The sequence below is a fragment of the Pagrus pagrus genome, assembly GCF_965226575.1.
Source record: "Pagrus pagrus genome assembly, chromosome: 7".
Classification (NCBI taxonomy): domain Eukaryota; kingdom Metazoa; phylum Chordata; class Actinopteri; order Spariformes; family Sparidae; genus Pagrus; species Pagrus pagrus.
The window spans coordinates 23673240-23698526 of record NC_140191.1 but is presented as its reverse complement, the minus strand read 5'-3'; the positions used below and the strand labels follow the sequence as shown (position 1 = coordinate 23698526).

Sequence of the window (25287 nt, the reverse complement as noted above, 5' to 3'; positions counted from 1 at the left end):
CTCTTGGTCTGCTTCCTCCATCCTGACTGCATCAAGCACTTTGTGCAATGTAATCCACCTCTGCAGCCAGCACTGGCCTTACTTTATACAATCAGTATCCCAGCATGAATACTATGTTTGTGATTGAAGGTTAGAGACGGATACAGAGAGGATGGAAAGAGACAGAAGTATGGGTAGACGAGGAGAAAAGAAATGAAGACAGAGAGAGTGATGAATGTTGACTGTAACATTGTGTAACTCTGACAGATTATTCATTGTGCTATTAGTTTTCAGCAGCAGCAGCACACTGTTGCCAATCTACACAAAAGCGGCATACCAGCAATGGCCGTTGGGTTTAGAGTTTTCAATAATGTACTACTGAGGATTAAAGACTTCATAGTTGAGTTTTACATAGGTTGTCAACCTTTAACCGCTGCACAGTTGAAGCAGGAAACAAAATTTAAAGGTCAGTCAGTTCCTTGGAAATGAGAGTTAAGTTGCACGATCACTACTAATAAAATCCCAAAGACTGTAAGTAGGAAAAGCAGCTTAGATTTTGGTGTATGGAAGTTTGAGTCAAAACCTGAGGGAGACTTGATTTTACAAACACCTCTACACCTTAAAACACATTATGAATTTGTGCTGGTAGCTAGCTACCTTGATAGATGGATCACTTCCATTCTGTTGTCTTTCATTAGTTTTCTCCCACTCTTGTCTTTATTCGCTCCTCTGTATTTGCTCCCTTTGCTGTCGCCTCTATTTTCTTCTTCTCTCTCAGAGGAAGACAGATTATTAATGGGAGTATAAGTGAGTAAAGTAACAGCTCCCCTACTGCATCTCCCCTACATCACCAAAACACTATGAATCCCCTGAGGGGCAAACTCCTCGCAGACCCTTCAGCGTCACAGCTTGTACAGATAAAAGGCTTCAGACACGGCTGAATAAATCCCAGTCCCGGCTTCAACCACGAGCAGAGGCTGAAGCGTCCAGCGCTGCGGTCGCCTGCCTCCCAGCCTGCTGTCCAGGGACAAACACAGCACAGATGGGGAGGCCGAAGGAAGGAAAGAAGACACAGGGAGAAAGGCAAACTCTTACTTCACCACTCAAGCTTCTCGGCTTCTCACTGTCAAGAGTGTGGTTGAAGGAAACATCCGTTTTTGCAAACCCAAGTCCCAGTCTTACTTCTTGCTGGTATCCTGCTCTGTTATGGAAATATTATGACGACAAAAGATTTGAGAGAGCAAAAAGCAAAGTTGAGCCAAACTCAGTCTACAAGATTCATAAGAGCAGAATTAGATTTGTGCATTGGGAGGACAGAATTGGGAGCGTAACGGATGATTTGAGCATCCAAGAGGAATTGTTTCAAATGGGACTGTCAGGCTCGTAATGATCAAAGATCAGCATTGCAGTCTATTGGACGTAAACTCAAACTGAGAGCACCACTTCTTCAATTTGCAAGTGAGGAATCATGTAAAGGTCATTCTGTGGAGCCCTGGTACTTTCAAAATAAAGTTGGTCAGTGGTGTTTTTAACCACCGGATAGAGACAAAGAGTAGTATTCGCTTATCGTCTCAAAAATCAAAATGCATTGACATTAAAAGACACTTTCAGTTTATTGGAAAATGATTTGATTTGAAGTCATTTTCAGAATCAAACCTATTTAAAAGTAGCCACTTGTTGTATATCATTCTGGCCGTGCTAGCTTTGTGTTAAATGATTTTTCTAGTGGGATTTCCCAAACCAGATCTCATGTGTTTTTTTATTTTCTCTTTTTTCAGTTTTTATAAATAATCTAGGAGGAGCATGGACTTAAAAAATGACAAGATCCTGACATCCAGATGTGGGTGTGTCCTGTTGCAGCTTGCTAGTCAAAAAGGGTTGGCAAGCAACTTCTCGCATTTTCAGGTGTTGGAATCTGAAATAGCCAGAGAAAATTTGGGAGAGCAGACTCAGAAATGATTGTACACATGATCGGAATTGCACAATCTGAATTCTGCTCTGAGAAAAATGTGTGTGTGCTTTCACTTGCTGAATATGTAGTGCTCAAAAAAGTTTTGTGCTCCCTCGTCTTCAGTATGATTTTCATACTCTGGACACCAAGTAAGAAGAAAACAGGAAAATTGGAGAAAAACATTTTCCTTTTGTCCTCTTAAAACGAATTATTACAGAAAATTAGGAATTTATATTAAATTAATGTGATGCAATTCTTTGTTGCATGGAAATTTGGACCCCAACAAATCAAAATAACTTTGAGTTGACAGAGTTTTGGTCACGTCTTGCTACAACAGGATATAGAAAAAATACAGTAAATAGAATTAGAGATTAGAGATAATATATCTAAGATTGTCTGAGATTGTGGCTTTATCACTCCTGTGAGATGGCAACACCTTATCTCTGTCTCACTTCCATTTTAGGTCAGAAATTGAGCTTGCATACAGTATTAACATTGATAGGATTGTGTGTTTCAGAGAGCTCTGCGGTCACAAAGGTCATCAAACTCACCGAGCAAATGATACAGGTTCTGTTTTAGGGTGGATTTCCACTGAAACACACAAGCGTGCAGCCAAAACAAACTCCCGCTGATGGTTTGCCTCTTGCCTCCGGTCTCTCTGGCCTGCTTCTAGACAGCAGCCGAGGGACCCTCAGCGCTCAGAGGGAGGAGCAGAGGACTCCTCCGGCCCTCCCACTGGCTATAAGACCAGGGGCAGACGGAAACACTCAGACAGCAGGCACACGTGGAGCAAAGAGGCAGAGAGAGAGACAGACCACTAGAGAGAGAGAGAGAGATTCAGACTGCTGCCACAGACTGGGAGCAGTTTGTGCAATTGGGATTGAAACAGACAGATTTAGAAACTAAGAGCCAAGAAAGAGATCTAGAGAAGAAAGAGGCCATCTGACTTCATCATGCGATTTTAAATTTGGCTTTCGTCCAAAGGATTAACTGGAAGAAAAACTGACCTCTGGGATGTGAAGAGAGAAAAACAAGAGGGACCTGGAACCTGAAGCCACCTGTGACACAGCAGCTCTCAGGTCAAGTTGCTCTTGACCACTGACTGAGGATCAACTTGCTGATCTTTTAAGCCCAGCCTGATTCAGCCTCATCAGGGCTGCATCTGACTCACCTGGCTTAACACATTTTGCAAAGAAGACAAGTTGGGGGTAAAGTAACGATTTACGGAGTGGACGCCTTTAGTCTACAGCATCAACTACCGAAAACAAACTTAAAAACATTACAAGCTGAACCTTTAGAAGTGGAAGTGCCACAAGGTCTGACTTCTAGCTGTCAGAGCTGATTTACGGTGAAGATGACATTCGCCATGCTGCGCACGGCGCCTCCCGCAGGCCGCTTCTTGTACGGCGACATCGCCCTCCTCTCTGAAGACGACGACGAGAACGGGAGCGAGGGCTCGGGCTCCGAGGAGCGCACCAGCAACTCATCCAACGCCTTCCGCCTGTCCTCCTCGTCACCATCTGCCTTTCACATCAAGGTGAACAGGAAGAGGAAGCTGTGCGGGGGAGTAGGTGGGGTAGATGTAGGGGCCATGGCGGCGAGGCTTGGCCCCCCAATGTCCCCTCCCATACCGGAGGGCCGCCAGAGGAACGCGGCCAACGCTCGGGAGAGGGATCGCACCAATTCTGTCAACACAGCGTTCACAGCGCTGCGCACACTCATCCCCACTGAGCCTGCGGACAGGTGAGGAGCAACAAGAGTCAAAGGGGCTCAGCACACTAAATACAGTTCTTCCATCTGTGAACAACATTAAGTAGACTCTGATGTAGCTCACAATGAAATTATTTTTGGGACAAGCTTGCAATCTAACTGAGGCAACACTGCATTTAATCATGAGTTGATATTTCCTGTAATAGATGTGTCATAGAGTTAGTGTCCAGGAAATTGCCAATGCAAACTGAAATGAAATATTCGACAGCTAGTATCACTGTCTGTAAGTTCTTTATGTGTTGCACCGTATTTTGAAATATAAAAGTGCAACAATTGCGTAACAATGCATGATCATGTTTTCACATTATTGTACACTTTTTAAATAATATAATAATGATATAAAAATATAATAATATGTAATATGTTTGGATTAATACCATGAACCTCGTTCTCGTTTGATGATCAGGAAGCTGTCGAAGATCGAGACGCTACGTCTGGCCAGCAGCTACATCAGTCACCTGGGGAACGTCCTGCTCCTGGGCGAGGGGCTTCATGACGGACAGCCGTGCCACGCTCCCTCACCACCGTTCTTCCACGTTAACTCCTCCCCCACCCGAGGATCCGACCAATCAGGCCAGCCGAAGCACATCTGTACTTTCTGCCTCAGCAACCAGAGGAAAATGGTGAGCAGACGAAAAATTATAGATCAACAAGCAAGAAAATAAAAGGCCAAAGAAAAAAAATCTGTTTAAAGTAAAATCTCCAACAAAACAGTTACTATTTTAAAAAGCTGCTAAATACTATGAAACATACAAGAAAATAATTAGCTTTTGATTGTCTCTGTGTGACCTTAACAACTATGATTATAAAAAAGTTTATGAAGCCTTTATTTTCTAAATGCCACAAACAGGGAACTTAAAAATAATTAATCCAGGATAAAAAAAAAACCCCAAAAAACCCCAAAAAACAACTCAGAATTTAGCCAAAAGGAAAGGTGATCATTCTCTAGAGTGAAAAGTCTTTTGGGAAACCGTGCAGTGCTTTAGGGTCAATTTGGTATTTAAAGCTGACCTGAGATCAGTGACTGTGCCTATAAACCCGATTGGCCCTGAGGGACATTAAAAGCAGAACCTCTTTAAAGTCCTCTTTTGGGGTGAAGGACTGTGTATTATTGTTCTGTTGGGGGTTAGTTTTACTCGAGCAGGTGGCTCAAAAGTTCAGGCCGCTTTCTGAAACTCACTGCACATCACAGTAAAGCAGTGTGATTGTTATTCTGCCAGAGAGAGGGCTACCAACACACAGCACTGACAAGATGTGCACGACTGCTGCGTAAAAAAACATCCAACCCCAACTGTGGGGCTTTTTTCTTTCTGTTTTTAAAAATATGAATCTGAATTTTACAAGGGCACTTATGCAGCGAGTGAGATTTATGACCGGGAACCCATGAAATCCATCCAAAACCATGTGTATAATTTGAAGAATGTATTGACGTCAGCCTGAATAGAAGGTTTTAATCATAACTGACCTGAGATACAATGATTGGTAACTGGTAATGACTTTGTTCCACTATAACTGGATGTCACAAGCCAAAACTGCACATTTTATACATTCAACTCACAAAAACACTTGTGAGGGTATTGTTGTCCTGCACAAAACAAACTAAAAAAACAACAATAGTTTTTCCATAATGTAAGGTCAGATGTTACATCTTTCCACTCTTCTTCCACTGCTGCACTGTCGGTCTACACCTCAATAGAGACACAGAGAAGGAGAATTTCATCCAGTCTGAAGTTCAACTCACATTTGATTGATTCAGCACAGGAAATCGACATAATCAAGAACACTCCCGGCACAAGAAAATCGTCAGTCTGATGAGAAATAGCAGGGAATGAAGAATTCCTATCAGCTGACTGAAAGAAAATTAATATATATGACTCCAGCAGCCTGTGCAGAGGATGATAGAGAGGTGACGTCCACTCAACTTTCCCCCTCTAACCTAGCCGCTGCCCATTTAGCAGGATTTATGGGTAAGGAGCTGACATCTGGCAGACTCCCCCGTTACCTCAGCAGTGTGTGAAAGCTAATACCCTCCTCAGTGTCTAAACCCAGAGACCCTTTAGCTGGGGGATAACCTGAGTCTCAGCAGTGTGTGTCTCCCCCCTCCCTCCTGCCTCCCCTCTGAACCGTCGTGAGTGAAAGCCTAGACGTCCTCAGCGTCTGAAACCCAGACACCCTCGGCTGGGAGATAGCTGAATCCTTCTCTCTGCTCCGTCTCCTTTTTCTTTTCGCTTCAGTCTGTCCTCCACGAGTTCTTCACTTCTATTCTCTTCCTCCTCTACCCTCGCACGCTTCTCACTTTTTCCTCTTTCCACAAGCATCTCTCGTTCCCCCTCCACTCCCTCAGCTCTCTGCATATCGATCAGCCTGGTGGAGGTCAGAGCTGTCAGTAGGAGCTGTGTAATACTATCTGCTGCTGTCAACTCGCTGCTGCAGACGCTGCATGACTGACCTGTAAATGCACGCTGGGTTGAAAACTATTTTGAAACGTTCTCATGTCAGACCCTTCAAATGTAGACACTTAGATTACTTGATGTCAGTCAGCTTATGCTGTTTCACATTAGCTCAACAACAGTTGGCACTGTTCTGTGTTGTGTATGATGTAGGCAGATCGAACTTTTAATGTTTTCATGCAGTGCGCTGAGAAAGTGAAGCCAGGTGAAAGTTATTATCTCTCAATTTTCCCTCGACTGATTTATTTAAATTGATCCGCACCTATTAGAAATGAGGAGAGAGAAGATGGGTTAGAGAAAGATTTATGAGCTTTAACTTACATATGGTTTGTGCAAAAGAAGTGAAAAGTAATATGTAAATTCAGTGTCATTTTCCTTTACTGTATCACATGAAATAATTCTCCCCTCCCAGATCCAGTTAAAGTGAATCAAATAAAAAGCAGAGCACCTTCAAGGATATCGTTATTCCATTTTTCATCAACAGATCCTAAGAAAACACAAAAAACAGCTCACAAATATGTAGTTTGATTTTAAAAAATGTCTCAGTAAATTCCTAAAAACAGCTGGGCACTCTCGTTTCTACCAGACGCTGCACAGACAGGAGTAAAGAGTCGGTTGTTTGGGGACTGTTTTCTGCGGCGGATTAATACACATTAGGTGCTCTAGTTAGCATTTACATGTACATGGGACTGACACAAAATAAGCTACAGTGCCCATGTTTATTGTAATGAAGAAACATGTCACCCAGTGCAAAGGTGCATCTTATGTGTTATTAACAAGTTTTCTTTAAGACAACAATAATGATGACACAGATAATAGCTGTTCGGGGGATCAGTTCGTTGTTGGGTCCAGTCTCTTCACCAGACCTATCCTCTCAGGAGAAGCTTGAGGGATCCCAGGCTCACCTGGCACATAAATGGTTAACTGTGATTGGCAGAACCTAAGAGAATTTCATTTTCCCTGGAAAAGTGGCCATACAGTGTGTTTAAGTGGGCTAAAGGGCAGAGTCAGAGCTGGTGATTACAGAGAGGAAACGATTGTGAGGGTAAAATGAGACTTTGTGTCCTGAGTGCTCTCTCTGTATGTTTTCATGGTCATTGAGGTTCATCACAGCTGTCAGGTCTGCTTAGAGCAGCTGCTTCAATTACACTTATTTCCAATGTGAGAGAGGCTGAAAGTGAGAAAAGTACACGCTCATTTCCTCTTATTACATGTGTGTATACAGTATAACTGTTTCAAAACAAACAGTCATGTTAGTAATGACTACTGCATGTATTACATATTCACGGGAATACTAATGTGATTTCATTATTCTGTGTTTATGCACAAGATAATGACGGATTTCTGTTTAATTTTAATTCGGTTGAGGGGTAGATGATTTATTCATTATGTCCGAATGTTACTGCAGGGAGGGGGATTTTCCAGCAAGTGAAATGAAATTTATTAAAAACTTCTCATTGTGGCTCTGCTGTGAAATACATTTATCTATTTATCACCTTTTGACAATGCATTTTTCATCTAATCCAATGGCTTTTTAATGGTTGATTTAGTTAAAGAATTTTCAGAATTCTTTGGACCCATGAACACTTTATCCTTCAGTTTTTCTGAACCTATTGAACACTTTCATTGCTCAGATTTTGAAAATCATGGTTAAAAGCTCTTCTTCTTCATTACTGTTAGAGATTTTTCCCTCTCAAGTTGTCAGCTATATCCACACAGGGACATTTTGACTTAGTATCCTTTGATAAGAAGCCAATCATCAACTTCATGCCTGACAAAATTTGACTTTACAAAAAAAAAAAAAAATGTTCCGGTGTGGAGCAGCAGCAGTTTTGCATGGATACACAGGAGCCCAACTGATGCCTTTGATACACACAGTAAAAAAAAAAAAATGCAAGGCGCTCCTGATGGCTACATCTGTAAATGAGATGTACAGTACGGGGCTGAGGATAGAGGATTGAGGTGAGCAGAGGGCTGCTTAAATCCCTGCGCTGTCTGGTTGATTGATGCAGATATCCTGTGTTAGGCCTCTCTGCTTGAGCTGATCAGTGCGACTGTCAGGTGCTTAGACTCAACCTACAGCAGGATTTTAATCTTTGTGGTGCTGCTATCTCCACTATAGGTCTGCTAAAAGTCACACTTAATGACCTTGAAAAGTGTCGTACCAGGTGAGCATCTGCAGCGGTGCTTAAATACATATTTATTGGTGCCATAGGTGAAGGCAGCATATGGGTATAATGTTACTGAGTGTTAATGAGATGATGTTTATTCAGCATAATCGCGTACACAACAAAATGTGAAAGCTTTTTTGAATGTGACATTCTGCCTACTTTGTTGTCTTTAAAGGTGCACTATGTAGTTTTGGGACGATTAGTTTTGGGGATATTAATTTTAATTAATAGAGAAAGAGGTTCATTGACTGATTTTTTTATGCCTAAACAAATTTAACAAACAAACAAACTGACCTTAAAGGACAACACAATTTCATACTGTTTTACTTTGTTTATATATGGCGGACCCTGCCACTTTTCTAGCCTCAAACAGTGTTCTGAGGACCTTATTTTCCTCTGAGAACAGCTTGTTTATTCAGTTATGGAAAAATAAGTATTTCTGAGATGTATTATTACCTTATTAGTATTGTCAACGTTAAACGTTTGAATTTCTTCTCCAAAACTACATAGTGCCCCTATAAGGCTGTAGCGCTTGAAGCAATTTTACAGTTTCCTCCTCAACTGTGCCTTATTGCTTTTGGCCTGTAACAAGGAGAGGGTCAATTCAATTCAGTGGCAAACGTAAACAGAAGCAGCGAGTGATCTGCCAGTAACAGCGATCATGCTGAACTTTTTCCTCTTCAGCTGGGGATGACACGTCCAAACATTTTCCAAGATTTGAAATTTAAAGAAGCTCATTTGCCGAATTAAACGAGAATTTATAAGTTTAGAAACAAAATAAAAATCTGGAAAAATATAACTGCTATGATACTTATGGTGCGGTTGCTGTAAACAGACCATCGCTCCTTTGAGATGGTTGAGTTTAGTGGAGTTTACAAGCTTTCTAAGGCTCGGCCCTGACTTAATTCCAACTTGAAGGAATCTTATTTATGTGGAATTTCTAGAAATTAAAAAGAAATGTGTAAATTTAGCAAAACAGCACGGCTAACAAATGAGTATACAGCTGCTAATATCACGAACAGCATTAATTTACCACTTGGCTGCTGTAAAACTTTTATGTGTGATGATTTTGGTGGGTGGCTGGAAAGCAGGGCGTATGGAAAGACAGTGGCACTAAAACTGCACCGTGCAATTGGAAACGGACTTATCTGCACTTGTGTGTTTGTGTGTGTGTGTGTGTGAGTGAGAGAGAGAGAGTAAATGTGAGAGTGTATGTGTGCCTCTGTATATATCTACGTGTGCTTGTTAATTTTGAGATTGATGTGAGTGACACAGATTGACATTACCTCCCTGTAGATATATAGTTAAAACTCACACACACACACACACACACACACACACACACACACACACACTGGCTGGCTCTCTGTGTCTGGAAGTCATTGGCAGTGCAGAGCGGAGCAACAAATGAGCTAATTGTTCTGTAAATGATTTATCCTCTGCTGAGGCCTGTACAGCCAGTGTTTAATTCAGCTGCTGCTATTAGAAACACATTGACGTTGGGCTTTGATGGTGATGTTAAAGAAGCCTGGAAACCACTCTCTGTGAAACGCCCTCGCTGCATGCTTACACACACACACGCACACATGCACACGAGTATGACACACACACACACACATGCAGGCACGACACATAAGGGTACAGTGCACCACACTCAGAGACTTTTATCAAAAGCATTTCATTCTCTCTCTTCGTTTTTTTCTTGCATTTTCACCCAGATGGCAGTTCATTGCGTCTTTCTAGACACCCAAAGAAAAAAAAACCTCATATATGATTACTCATTTAAGGAGCTCTGGATCACGACTGTGCTTTCAACACTTTCTAAAGTAATGGTTTGCAGGAAGTTGTGGAAGCAGAGATGGAGAAGCAGAGAAAGAGAGGCAGCGAAATGGCCAGCAACTCAGCGGGATAATCAACTTTGCTATTTATCCTCCGGTTTAGACAGTTTGGTTTTCTGTGTCGAAACTACACTTTGCTTCTTTATTGAGATCAAATGAAGCGTGCACCTTAAGAGGGCTTAAATGCATGGATAGGACTAATGACTGCGGTCGTTTGGTTATTAGTCTGTTTTCACTGGAAAAAGCATGATGTCACCTTCATGAAGTTTTGAGGTCATAGATGAAAACTAAATTACCCTCATTTACTGATAATGCTGGTGTTGACTTGCAGTTAATGTTTTGTGCCTCAAGAGCGAGAGCTTCGCCTGTTTGCTTCTCAGTTCGAGCTATTCTAATGAGGTGCATCAGATATAATACACTGCAGGCAATTTTAAAATGTATTCTTGCCCACGTTCGGTGTGCGTCTGTGCGTGTGTGTGAGCCTGGCTCTGTGTATGACGTGGGCCTTCATGCATGGACCTGTCTGTGTATTTTCAGCACAGATGGAAGCAGTTAAACCCTAATTTAACGCCAGCAGAAGAAGTCGGGTCAGATAACTAACAAAATCTATTAGCAAAACTATCATTCTGTTGTCATTTGGTCTTTAGGGAAAGGGTTGCTCACGGAGCAAATTAAAACAAAACTACAGGAAAATGATCCAGGGAAAGAGCAAATCACAGAGAAAAGCAGACATTGGTGCAGTTTCTTAAGACAATATGTACTGAAGGTAATGACATACTGGCTGTTGCAGGGTGCACATCTTAGCACTGATGATAAGCAGAATGAAGTCATCAAAATGAAGTCGAGCTTGTTCTGGAGTCATTACAACCGATTATTAAAGGGGCACTATGTAGTTTTGGAGAAGAAGGTCTAACTCAGAATTTTAATATTTACAACATCAATGAGGTCATAATCTAACTCAGAAATATTGATCTTTTCCATAACTGAATAAACAAGCTGTTCTCAGAGGACAGTAAGGTCCCCAGAACACTGTTTGAAGCTAGAAAGGTGGCAGGGTCCGCCAAATACAAACAAAGTAAAACAATATGAAGTTGTGTTGTCCTTTTAAGGCCAGCTTGTTTATTCAGTCATGAAAACAGAGTTTGTTTGTTAAGTTTGTTTAGGTATAAAAAAAAAATCACTCAATGAATCTTTCTCTCCTGATAAAAATGTCGTCCCCAAAACTATGTAGCGCACCTTTAAAATGTGGGAATAATTATATGCATGTGTGGCCGGCTGGTGCGAATTACATCTGATTAGGCAATCTAAGATAAATCGGCTGTTTTTCAGAAGCCATCAGGATGCTTATTAGCCAACCACAGTGAACACGAAGTAAATGTCTGATGTATCCAAGCCACATAATGTCAGACTGTGGTTTACAGCTTAATTTAAGCGCCTGATGTGTTATTTATTACAAGACATCAGCATTTTAATTTGAATGTATGTCTGTAATCTTCTAATCGATGATCGTTTACGAGAGTAATTACAGCTTCTATTAGACACTCGAGGGAGCTGACGCATAGTCACATATTTTCACTGGATAAACTAAAGGGATATTACCAGTTTTCATTTCATGGTTGAATACTAATCTCCTTATACGATTGTCGGGCCAGTGACCAAGTGGAATTATTTTTTCCAACCAGTCATTCCTCTCTCCACGCAGCCAGAAACTAAATTAGATGTTTATATTTGACAGAGCGACTTAACACAGGAAAAAAGAGAGAGAAAGAGAGCCGGAGAGCGTGCATGGAAAATCCACATTTATAGGTAAAGGAACAGCCCGGATTGAGTTTCGGAAAAATAATACTAAAAGTTTGAATTTGAGTTGATAAGATGTCTTGAAGAGAGTGTTTACTGTCTTCACGTTCGAGTTAAAACAGGCTCCTTTCACCTTGATCAAACAACAATATTGTTCCAGCGTGGTAATATCATCACATCGTATCTAAAGTAAACATCATCAGGTAATCATATTAGTGTTGGACAAATCACCCCCCTGGGAGGTCACTGGTATGTCCATGTGTGTGTGTGTGTGGGTGGGTGGTTGGAGAAAGAGAGAGTGGAGATGTCATCCGACCATGCCCTATTAGTCTTAGGAGATTGTTTTGACTACCAGGCGAGCCTTAAAGCCCCCCTCCTCCTGTTTTGACTGAACCAGTTACACTCCAGCTGAACCGCCCTCACCAGCTACAGCTGTGCTTCCCAAACCGCCGCTGAGCGCTCGCAGCGGAACGTGAGCCGATTCCGAATGATTTCATTGTAATTTGATGTAATTTGGTAAATCATCCAATTGTCATGTACCCACTTTCTCTCAACTGCTTCAAGTAGTTTTATATCCACGGATAAATACTTACAATTTTTCCACGGTGCCTTCCAACTCTCTGTTTTTCATAGTTTGTGTTAGGAGAAAGCACAATAATAGTCGGGACAAAAGTTTTCCAGGCTCTGCGTTAAACTTATGAGATGATTCCATGTAGAGTGTGTGTGATAGAAAAACTTAAAAAGACACTTCTCAAGTCATTTAGGCTTCTAGGCACTACTAATAGTCATTCAAAGCTATTGGTTAGTGGCCATCGATTGTTCATTATTCCTTTAACTGCATTGTGGAACAAGTTGAGTACCTATGAACAGTCCTGTCCCTTAGAAATTTACATTTTTATAATACTCATTGGTCATAATTAAAATCAAACTTAGAGCTGCCAGGATTATGTTCCCTGGCAAGGTTCCTTCCAGTGAAGGAAGTGAGACTGTTTTGGACATTTTGTAACTTGAAGAGAGGCGGTCAGCACGGAAGGATGGGTGTCAAAGTGCAGGACCTGGACCTCAAAAAAACAGGGTTCGATTCTTTACTTTGGTGGTTTGTCTCTGCCCACACTTCAAGGTTTGCAAAGGTTTGATTTGGCCCACCAAATGTTTCTAGCGAAAAAACAAGAATTTACAGTTATAATAATATTGTTCCTTCTGCTATTTTTTTATTTTCTTGTGGTTCCAATGCTCATTTCCTGCAGAATAGATACACCTGTACAAGCTGCACTCTCTCGCTCTCTCTTGCCTCCGACAGTGAGTTGATACACTCAGCGCTACAGTGAACACATAGGCCCGCCTCTTCTCAATATGGTCAGAACTAAATAAACTTAGATGCTGTTGTGCTTAATACTCAGTACACAAGTTGTTTTTTTTAGTAGTATAGTTGGCATAGATAACAAAAAACAATGAAAATAGACAAAGCAAATGGTAAAACTCAGGCAATAAAGCACTTTTGTTCAGGATAGGAAAGGACTTTGGTTTTGGGTAAATGTTAATACAAAAAATAGAAAAGCAAACTAGTATCAAGCCTTGTGGCTGCAATGATTCTGGTATACTGAGCACCAAGGAAAGATCCCTGGTAATTAGAAAAGCACACCAAGAAGAACTTGGTTATAGACAGTGCAAAAAAATCTGTATATTTGCATACAAAGCTAACAACATAATGGTGGCGATGATGGTTCATGTTTAAATATAAGCAATCTAACAATGATCCTCAGCTCTCAGTCCAGCTGGAGGACATATTGACAATAATAACTCCTATTTCTCCTCTCACTAACCTCAATCAGTGGGAGGACCGATTCCTGTCCAAATCCTATGATCTCACTCCCTCATTACCGCCTGATACCCTTCCAAACACCTACCCACCTTTGTTGATGTCAGTCAAACGGATTTTTCCAAACACCTACACTTTGTGCACGGTCTGAGAGGAAATGTGTAACAGGTGTTCGGCTGATGAGAGGAAGGCGAGGGGGAGGCGAGAGGGTTAGTCGAGACGATATGAGAAGGGGAAAGAAAAGTCAGGAGAGGACAGGAGTGCAGGGAAGCTGACTGACGCTCTAGAAAATGAAGTTTTACCTGTTTTCACTTGCCTTTTTACACATTTGTCCATAGAAGGTGACCACAAAGTAGGTTACAACAGCCTAACATCATTTTCTATGAGTTGATCAAACATCAGCACTAACAAGTCATTAAAAAAAGTGATCACGTGTTCTGTATCACCCCTTGGTGTGTTCAATAAAATCCCCTGACTGTAGCTTGGAAAGTGAGTGGTACTGTAGATGGCCTGAGACGTGAGCAGAGCAGAGGTTAGGTGAGGAGGGAAAATGTGATGTTATTTTCCTGGCCAGATAGAGAAAGCCTCCTCGCCAGCCAGGAAATCAAGGCTTCTGTATGCTGATACCACAGATAAATGAGAAGCATATCATCATGCAGCGCTGTCATACATCAGCTCATGATGTCACTCCTCAGGCCATGATAAAGTTAGCTACCACAGTTCATGTACAGTATGTATGCTGCTGTGTTTGTGTGGGTTTACTGCATGCAGTCAAAGTCAATTTACTTTTTCAACCCTGTTGAAGTAAAAAAACAACCACATAAACCTACTGTGCCAGTGATTTCTCCTGGAGTCCCATTTGGATTTATTGGCAGATACGGAATATAATACTCATAATTGTTTTTAATTAGTGTATAAACACCTTAAACTAAGAACAGTTGTGTTGCCTTAGAATGAGACCTTAATGTCTACAGAAGGAGCGTCCTTGGACTCTGCCATGTTGCACTGGCTCTAATGAGGGCCTTTCTCTTTTTTTTTTAGCCACTGTAGGTTTTCCTACATGCTTGGAAGGGGAGGGTGAGGGGTATTCAGTTGGTTGCCATCTGCAACCTCATCACTGGATGGCAATAAATCCTACACACTGGAACTTTAACCCTCTAGAAGGGTTGTAATATAGTTGTTCCTGTGTTTTACATTGAGGAGTTTATAAACCTCCAGAAGGATTCTTTCAAAACCAAGAGATGATAAATTGGGACAAAGACCCAAATACAGAAATGACTAATGACAAGCATCTTCTTTTGTTTGAACCAACTTCGAATAATTGAGAAGAATATTTTTGAGAAATTTGGGGAAGGTGCTTCATCACTTCCTTACCAAGAGTTTGCTGAAAAGATTGATATCAGACTCGTGAAGGTGAATATTAAGCTACAGCCAGCAGCAAGCTAGCTTAGCTTAGCATTAAGACTGGAAAAAGGAGGAAAAAGCTAGTCTGGCTCGATCCAAAAGTAAGAAAATCTCTCTAACAGCACCTTTGAAGGGCCCATATTCTTTTTCATTATGTAACAGGTCTAGTTGCAAATGCTCTGCCCACAGAGAAATGTATACAGCCCGTATTCAGAAACTGTTCCTTCAAACGGGCTGTTACGACTTCAGTAAGGTTGTGATGTCACAACTTTACAGTCACTGCCCTCAGCCACGCTTGGTGAATAGAGGTGCTTCAGCAGTGAACAGTCTGAGAAAAATAATGTGTTTTTTGAACAATAAAGCATGTAAACATTTTCAAGTTTACACCTGAAATAAAGTCTGAACCTGAAAATGAGCATAATATGGGACCTTTAAAGCTCACCAATGTTTTATTTGTCAAAATTTTGGGGTGTAAGATGTTTTGTGTGGTTTTACATGGAGCTGCAAGCTGTCTGTTACTCGTCTTCATGCTTTTTAAGCTGGGCTATTCCTTATTGATTTCAGTGTCGAATCCTCAATGATGTGAGATGTTATTTGTCTCTCTTGCAGAACAAAGACAGAGACAGGAAGACGGCCATCAGAAGTTAACGACAAGGACACAAACCACACGGATAAAACGCTCGTCACTCTGACCGGGCTTTCAGTGATTTTACAGTTACTGCAACTTGAAGCCTTGTCATGCATTTTAAAGACTTTTGAAGGACTTCTTTAGCACTTCCAGGACTTTTCAAGGAACTCTACCAAGCATTTCTTCTTCTTTTTAAAACTTTTTATATCACTTTACAAGAACTTTTTTACTTTTTAGGGCGTCTTCAAACATGTTTGAAACACTTCTGAAAAGTTGAGCAGTACTTTAAAGGGCTTTCACATGATTATCAAGACCATGAAGAACCTTTCAACACCACTTTTTACTGACTCAGTGACTCTTTGCTCAGAGTCTGGGGAACTTACGGCACATGATTGAACAACACACAGAACCCATGAAAGACAACTTTGTATTCATCAAAAGCTGTGTGTTATTAATGTGTAAACTGAAATATAAATGTATATTTATGTGACATAACATTATATAATGAAACTATGTTATTTAACCAGCATCATGACAAGTTTAAGGTGCAAAACATTGGCTATTGACACAGTTTATGGCATCACAGAAAACATGCTGGAACGTTTGTGGTACTGGTCATTTCTAATAATCATTTCTGAACATGTCTAAATGCTGGAAAATAACTCAAGATGACCAATAAATTGTTTGTATATCTGGAAGTTCAATCATATGTTGGTGGTATTTTGAGCCTATTGTACTCTCGAATCCTCCCCAGTTCCAACCAATAAACATTATAAAAGTTTCCACTGTGAAACTATCCCGCGTCATAGAGACATTTTAATACCAAATGGTGGTTTTATCATACTTTAGCTCATTCAGGCAGCTAGGGGAGAGATAATTTTGGAAGTTTCAAATAAATTCCTTCACAAAGGAAGCAGCACAGCGAGGATAAGTGGAGGTTCCACAGTGGCTACACCTGCAGCTCACATCAGCCTAATTCCTAGTTTTACTCTTGGCTGTCTCTTTCTCTCTCATTCTCGCTTACTTTCTTCTCTTCTGGGGCACCCAGATCAGATCAGAGCAGACAGAGACAGAGAGGGTTTGAAGATGAGGCGGACAAGAGGGGTTTTGAGGAGCAGAGGAAAAGGCGAGCAGGAGAGAGAGAGGGAGGGGAAAAAAGAGAGCAGAATTGAATCTGCAGGTACGGCTGTTTGGACATCTGCCTGTGTCCCCTCGCTGTCCTCTTCTTTACCTTTCCACATGCGTTCTCTCTCCTCCTCCTCTCCTCCTCTGCTCTTCCTCTCTTTTCCCCAGAGTGCCACTGGCCAGAGTCTGGTTGGTGATGGCTTTCCAGCGTGTTTAGCCACGCACTTCTTACCCTTTCCTTACCTAGTTTTTCTCATCTATCTATCTATCTATCTATCTATCTATCTATCTATCTATCTATCTATCTATCTATCTATCTATCTATCTATCCATCCATCCATCCATCCATCCATCCATCCCTTTTTTCACTACCTTTTCCATTCTTTCCATCCCTCGCTCCCTCTATCCCTCTTTTTCAGCTTCTCTCAAAATCTGTCCACTGCCTTCATGGAAAATGATCAGGGCATTAGCCATGTGGAATTTTGCCCCTTCCTTTTTTAAAATTGTCACATCTCTCATAATATCTCAGGTTCTGCAGCAACACATTCAAGCAGAAAACCAAAGTTGCACCGCAGAGGTGATGTGAGAGAAATGCTTGTACTTTTCTAGGATTGTTCTTGTAGCTTTTGCAGGTTTATTAGAGAAAATGGCTTTGGAAAGACAGAATCTATTAATATAGTCTACCCAGTCCATGTTGTCCTAGTTCAGCTTCTTAACAGCGGTATTTCTAAAGCCATTTTCCACCATTAAGCGAAATGTAAATGAGCCGTTCTTTTAATGGAGGCTCACTCCTGCGCTGCACCGGTTTGCCGTTTCCAAATTATTTTTTAACAATGCTAACAAGCTGTTTCTGCGACTGAGGTGCCAATTATGGAGCTTTTTCCTACAATGTGACAAGTGCCTGCTGAAGAAAAACAACCAACAAAAATCCGAGCGTCAGCTTGATCGCACTGCCAAAACACAGTTTTTAGTGGAAGCGGCCCTGAAAATCAAAGCTGATTTATTGTGTGTGCAATCTCACAAACACCCCAAAACTATAAACAGTACCAAACACTTTTAGTCGGTGTTAGAGTTAATGTGTCTGAGTTTTCCTCGGAGTGATGTCATGTAAAGGACACTCACTTTAATGAAATAACTTACAAAGGTGATGAAGGGGGAAAAAGGTGCAGATTTCAATTTGGGAGTAGAGAAAGACTGAAAAATATGGTTTCACAGTTGATAGCATGTGTTATGAAGTCTAGCAAAGAACAAGAATTGCAGCCAAATAATGAACTGAAGATAGTTGCAATGTCCCTCCTGGAGAACCGCTTATACCAAAGACAAAATGCAGTTCTGGCATATTATGCTCGACAATGCCCTTTAAACTAAAGTGCCAGAGCTGGTTTTTCCTCCCAAAACGTAACGCAGGGAAACAAAAGACTAAATCTCAGGGCGCAGTTTTAATGTAAGTGGTCCCTGCTGCTCGCTGGTTCCTGAGACAAAGGTTTGAAAAGCACTGTGCGACTTGTTTAAAAGATCTTAGTTCTATTATGAGCCGATGAGACGTAGGTAATCTTACTGCTGAGGGTTTTTTAAAAGGAAGCAAAAGCTTTGAAAAAAGCTCCGTGTGTCTAGTGTGTCCTAATGACTTCTGGTCCAGTTAGTCTGAGAGTCTGATCTCTCTAGCAGGCCGTCTGTCTGAGCAGCAGTGAGGGGGGAAAAAGAACCGGTTCCTCCCACACAGACCAGATCAGGTTCCCCCCAACGCCTACACACGCACAATTTAGCGCACACACACAGATGACCATTTACACACTCATACGCCGATGAACTTACATATGCACAAATAGATGGATGTATGCATGCGTGTGCAGTCACACGCTCGCTCGCATGTGCGCACACACTAAGCGGGAGGATCTGTGATATAGCTTAGCTGTTAATGATCTCTGTGTTTTACATTGATGAAAACAGATCAGCTGAGAGGGCAGACTGCTGTGGTGAATTTAAGTGGGCGGTTTTGGACCAAGGTGAACCGGAGGTTGGACGATCCACTGGCTCTTATTATCAATATAATGGTGTCTGACGAAGATGCCCCCATGGAAATCTGGCATGTGAACACTGATAGCTGAAGTAATAAAGAGCAGCTTTTATCCTGGCATTCGCAGAGCCTTACATCTTGATTTCACCGGGCAGGTTTCTGTGACCTTGCATGTGCGGCGCTGTTTCGTTCCGTCCTCCACGCAGCTTCATATCCCACCAGAAGTGTTGTTGAAGCAGAAGGTCATATCTGCCTAATATTGTTGACTTGCTCAGACTGTGGTTATTTCATCATTTCTTCTTGAGTGTTGTTCTTCTACCAGGGGTGAGTAGACTACACTAGTTAAATTATTTAATTTTTGTCTTTTTTAAGTGTGTTTATTGCCATTATATCCAACTTTGTTGTGCTGTAAATCCAGAGTCTGCACAGGGTGTTTCATTTTGAAAATCAATCAAATTCTTTATGCCATCCTGAGTCTGACTTCCTGCCTGATTCTGATCTGTGCAGCTTGATGCAGTTTTTGTCTGCTTCTTTGAAAAAATAGACTTGACGCATATTCTCCACAGAGCGGAATGGAGAGCTGCTTGTAGGAGGTGCTATGGCCTTGTAGGTTCCTCATATAAGCGACCCCTTTAACATTACACAAAATCCTTGGAGTCATTGTTCAAGCTGCTGTAAGTGTTGTCTTCATTTTAGCTAACTTCCTGTCTGTTTTGTAGTTAGCAGTCCCCTCCCTCATCTCTACGTCACCACATGAATGTGCAGTGGTAATTGCCAGACATAGCAGCAAATGGGATGATCCTGCTCTCCGCATGTTCAAGAGCAGACAGGACCGCCTCTTTATGGAGCTCTCCGTCCTGATTGGATAAAGTGGGCAGGGATACTAGAAAATGTATTTTCTCATTTATTGCATGAGCAGGAGGAGTATAGACATGAGTGACTGACCAAACACTGTATAACAGTGATTAATGTTGGAATACAGACCTTTTTAACACTTACTTTAATGAAAACATATATCACTTACAGCAGCTTTAATATGAACATAATCATTTGCGCAGCTTTAAATTGGCTACTTGTGAATGTTTACCTCAGGTAACTGCTTGGTTTCATGTATTTCTTTAGCCCAATCTTCCAATATAGACTCAGTGACTGGTGAGCAGGAAACTGAATGTGAAGTTTGTAATTCTCAAATCAAATTTGTTTTAAAAAACCACCACAGCTTTTTACAAATAAGTCTAGACCGGCTCTTGGACTCACTCTCAAAAGCATAAACAAGTCATGTCTACATTTTTCAACTGTCATAACATGAGAATCAGTGGAGGAGACAGGAGCACTTCCTGTTTTTTTTCCAACTCATCCATGTTTTTGCGCTCAGATGGTACCCAGCTGAATATGGTCTATTAATTAAAGATGGATAGGTAGCAGTGCTTTTCCTGAAGCATGACCTCCTGTTGACATTGGAGCAGAAGTTTCCTCTGGTGTCCTCTCCTGCTCTGTAGGCCTGTTGGCCAACTTCCTGCCTCCACTCGAACTGTCTCAATAAAACATAAAGAACAAAGATATAAAAACGTGAAGGAAAGAGCGAAATGCACCTTTAGGAACATTAGTCTTTCCAACCCAAGTGGGAACTGAGCTACGCAAACACACACACACACACACTACACTACACGTACACACACACACGCACACACGGCAGGAGACTAACTGCTCCAAGTGGGAGCTGTGCTGCTGAGGGCCGGATGAAAGGAAACACTAAAACTACAACGAGGGAAAGACAGGTGGCCAGTTTGGCAGCTCCACACACACACACACACACACACACACACACATACACACACACACACACACACACACACACACACACACACACACACGCACACACACACACACACACGTACACAACCTCTTTCCTCTTCAAACCCCCTGTTGTGCACACCTGTGAAAGTGCCAAATCCTGGACTCGTTCAGCTCTCCAGCTTTCTTCCTACCTCCTCTCTGCTTCTATCTCTCCCTTCTCTCCCCCAAGATGAATCTTTCTCCCCCTTTTCTCTCTCTCAGAAAGCTCCTCTGTGTAAACATTCCTCCTGTAAGCTAGCAGCCTGGCTCACCTTTAATTGGTTGTTAAAAAGACATTTCCTGCTCGTCAGGATACCACCATGGAAGCCTCTATGATTGCATATGACCGTGTTTGTACTTGTGTGTGACACAAGGTTGCAGAGTCTGAATGTGTATCCATGCATGTGTTTATTCTTCATCAAGTGCCCATCACGTGTAATCATTCATTAAATTCAGTCATCTGATGATGGGTGCTGACGCAAAACACCTTCGCGGCTCAGCAAAACATCAGAATTTCTCATTATCTGAAACGTTGTAATCCTTGCACAGTGTTTTGTCTCCTGAACACATCCTGGATTTTAAAGGCCAGTTTTTTTTTCTCCAGCTCCACGCTCAGGCATCTTTTCAGGCACTGAAGCTTGTGGTTAAGGGTAATCTGGCCAGGTTATGAAAGATGATGTTCTGTCCAGAGCCAATGATTGTTTCCCCGTTGTGCTCCTCCATTGTTATTCCTCTGGTTTCCCCCCTCATTTAAAGCAGAATTCTCGCTGGTAGCTCACAGCGACTGTCTAGACTCAATATTAATGTCTGTGTGGAAAATGTTATGAGCAAAGAGAAAATGACCAAGAGACCAACAGTACAAGTTCAAAGGACAATTGGTGCCCAGTTTTTGTCCGAGTTTGAATTTATTTTATAACTCCATTATTAATTAAACCTTTCAGGACTGAAACTAATGATTATTTTCATCATCAATTAATATCTCGATCATTTTCTAGCTTAATGGACTTAATAGAAAAAGCTATGCTGACATTAGCAGGCTATTTAGCTCAAGGTGCCACTGTGCCTAAGAACTGCCTTACAGAGCTGCTAGTGTGGCTGTAGACTGTTAGCATTGTGAAGTGCTAAATGAATAGCACCAGCGATAATTGCAGCAATGTCGGCATCGCTTTAAGGAGACAAACCATTGGAAGCATTTTGAATTATAAAGTCAGTAGCGCTAGAGAGGGAGGTTGTATGATCCTGCCCCTTCCCCCCAAAAGCCAATCATCTGCTTTATCACAGCCAAACCAGAAAACATATCAGCCAAATGTGTTTATGGACACAAGCGCACAGTAGCGATTCACAACTGATTCAACTGATTTGGTGCGGCTGCATACAGACTTTGATTAGGCATGGAAGAGGAGGACATCACCCTAATGCACAGGATAACCAAGAAAGGTGAGATGATTCAGACATTAGACATTAAACTGGGATGGGCTGACATCGCATCACAGAACTTTGGATTGAGCCTGGTCTTGTTGGCCCGAAATAACTGCCTGGGTGCCGTTGCCAAGATGGCTGCTGAGAGGCTAGACTTGCCTAAAAGGACCGTGCTTCCAGGTGAATGTGAGGCAGTAGAAAAAGAAGAGAGCATTGATGGCCTAAATTACTGCTATAATCAAAAGGGGGTTTTAGCCTTTTGTATTGTCCCTTTCTGGCAATAAGTTTGATATCAGGAAAACAACAGGCCTACTTAAGGATGCACAGTCTGGTTTAACAAACAGAGCCAAAGTGGAAAGTCAGAGAAAGGTGACAATGGTAACACAAGCAAAGTAGCAGGAAAACGCTGAAGAAACAGGAAATGTAAGAAAAATAAGCACTAATCACATTATGGTTTGATGATTAATCACATTAATTCTCAGAGCGGAGATGTTGACACTGGCTGCTCTGCTGTTGCCATAGTTTCCCATGTGCAATCTGGACAGGGTTCCCATTAGTTCATAATTGCAAGGGAAGACCAAAGTGCACAAGTTTTGATCCAGAGCCAAACCAGAGCTCGACCCAGCACAGGTACAACCATGCAGTTAGAAAAATGATAATTAACTGGATTTACACACTCAGACCGTAGAAAACACAATTTTCCAAACTATAGTGGTAAGCTTATTTTGAGAAAAATGAAGTCATATTTATTTACATTGGAATATTATACAGTGCTAAAGAGATTTACATTTGACATAACAGCTCTGTGCTGTTGGGGATGGGAAACAGAGCCAGACGTTAACCGACTACAGGCTCAGTGACCACCAGCTGACAATCAACTGAGACGTATGAAATATTAGCAGCCAAAAGAAAACAGAATATCTAGTGACTGCAGGTGACGTTGAGCTCTTCCTCCAGTCCTGCATGGGTGACCTCTCTTGACTTTTCTACTTGATCTGGGCTGGTGATAGATGGATATTGAGCTAGATGGTGGTTGAGACACACCCTAAGATGCATGTATTAAGGCACACGCACACACAGGGCTGCTGGTGTTTCATCCTTTTACAAGCTCTGTGAATCGGGAGGCACTTTAGGTTTTATTAGCCACTAAGCAGGCGAGTACAGATCCAACAATGAACACGTGCTGACCTCCCCAGAGTGAAGACTCCAATAAGACACAAGAAATCAAAAGGAAAAGGAAAATGTGAAATAACTAAAACAAGGAAACAGAGGAAGTCAATGAGTGAACGAGCATTATAAAGGAGAGGAGGTGGGACGAGGAGGAGGAGCAGGTACAGACTGCAGCAATCTTCTCCTCAGTTATAGAGAGAAAGAAGTAGATGGTAAGAAAGAGAGAATAAGAGGAGAAGCCAAGCCTTCAGTCAGTAGCTGCTTGCCAGAGCGTTGCTTTGCTTCGCCAGGTCCCTGTGCTCTCTGCTCTGTCCTCTCCAATAAGACCCCTAGTTTAATGCTGGAAAATTCCCTCCAAGCTGTCAATCACCCCCTTTAATAAAAACAAAGTATAACATTGCGGTCTCGCTCGCTCTCCGTTCCCCCTCGAGAATTAGAATGCAAGGTTTTGTCTGCGGAACTGTGAAAATCTCCTCTGCTTTTATTAGCAAAGCCCTGGTTCGACCGAAACTCTGGAAAAATCTGGCCACTCTCCGCTCTGCGTCTCCCATCTGGACTGCATTAAAGCCAACCACCTGGACTCAAACCAAACCTGAAATGAAACTGGGGGTATTACAGAAAATAACTCCGGGATCTGCCTACACACACACACACACACACACACACACACACACACACACACACACACGTAGGCCTACACACAGATACATATCTTCCTTCATTTGCGTGCGTGTACGCCCCAGACATGGTTCATGAAGCCTCCTGTTTCTCTCGCTTTCGATCTCGTGCTTAATCAGATTTCCTAAAGGAAAACTAGTCTTAACCGGCATGATGGGATCTGATTTGACTGACTGGCTGTTTTTCTTTTTTCTCGCCACTGTTTGGTTAACTGACTAGCTGATGGGCTAGTTGGGTGCTGACAAGCTGGCTCACACGGCTGACAGAATGAGGGATTGACTGGCTGACTGATGAGCGACAATTACTGACTGACTGAGTGGCAGCTGGCAGCGTACAGTATGTGTGAGATTAATGAACTCTTTCTTTTACCTGCTGAACCAAGAAAAACTTCTTCAGATTATGGATTTTGGCCCTGAGTGGACTGCAAGTCTGTCAGCAGCCCTGTCTTCTGTACATCTGTACATTACTGATCGTCACAGGATTTTCAACCCTTGTGTCGTTTAAAAGATAAGTCTTATAGTCTTCTATATTTTTCTTATTGTCAACAAATTGCATGAAAAACAACAAGTTGTTTGTTGTCCAGGTACAACAAATATCCTCTGTGTGGCTACAGCCTGACATAGCTCATTCCTCTGTGCTATAGAGCATTCAGCCAGGCCGTCTTTTCCTTCAGAGCATTACATTGATAGAGTCCCCATTATATCTTTCTATAAGTCTAATGCCAAGAAATGTCTTGTTGACACCCAAAAATGTGAACACTGATGCTATTTTAATCCACTTGTATCATGGATTTTGCCCTGTTGTTTATCTGTATTATATGTTTTTAAACATCACAATGTAGTCTGTTTTGTTTTTTTTAACTATAATTGATAAATGTTTACTACACCGATCAGCCACAACATTACAACCACTCACAGTTGAAGTGATTAACATTGATCAGTTCTTTACAATGCAATCTGCTTCTGGGAAAGCTTGAGTCCTGGAATCCATGTGAATGCCACTTTGACGCGCACCACTAACCCAAACAACATTGCAGATCAAGTACAACCCCTCACGGCGATGGCATTCCTCGATGGCAGTGCGACTTCCATGGATTGGATTTAGTCCGACATGTCCCACAGATGCTTGATTGGATTGGGATCTGGGAGAACTTTATGGCCAGTTCGATGCCTTGAGCTTTTTGTCCCATGCCTCAGGCCATTCCTAAGCACCTTTTTTGGTGTGGAAGGACACAT

The 25287-nt window shown here is 41.8% G+C and overlaps 1 protein-coding gene across 1 annotated transcript; it reads left to right on the top strand.

Moving 5' to 3' along the window:
• The first annotated feature begins 2722 nt into the window (after window positions 1–2722).
• scxa (scleraxis bHLH transcription factor a) lies at window positions 2723–16604 on the top strand. Its single transcript, XM_084356972.1, has 3 exons — window positions 2723–3673; window positions 4107–4323; window positions 15789–16604. Exons 1-3 carry the CDS (start codon window positions 3285–3287, stop codon window positions 15825–15827), a joined length of 645 nt encoding a protein of 214 aa, XP_084213098.1. The 5' UTR covers window positions 2723–3284; the 3' UTR covers window positions 15828–16604.
• Window positions 16605–25287: the final 8683 nt, after the last annotated feature.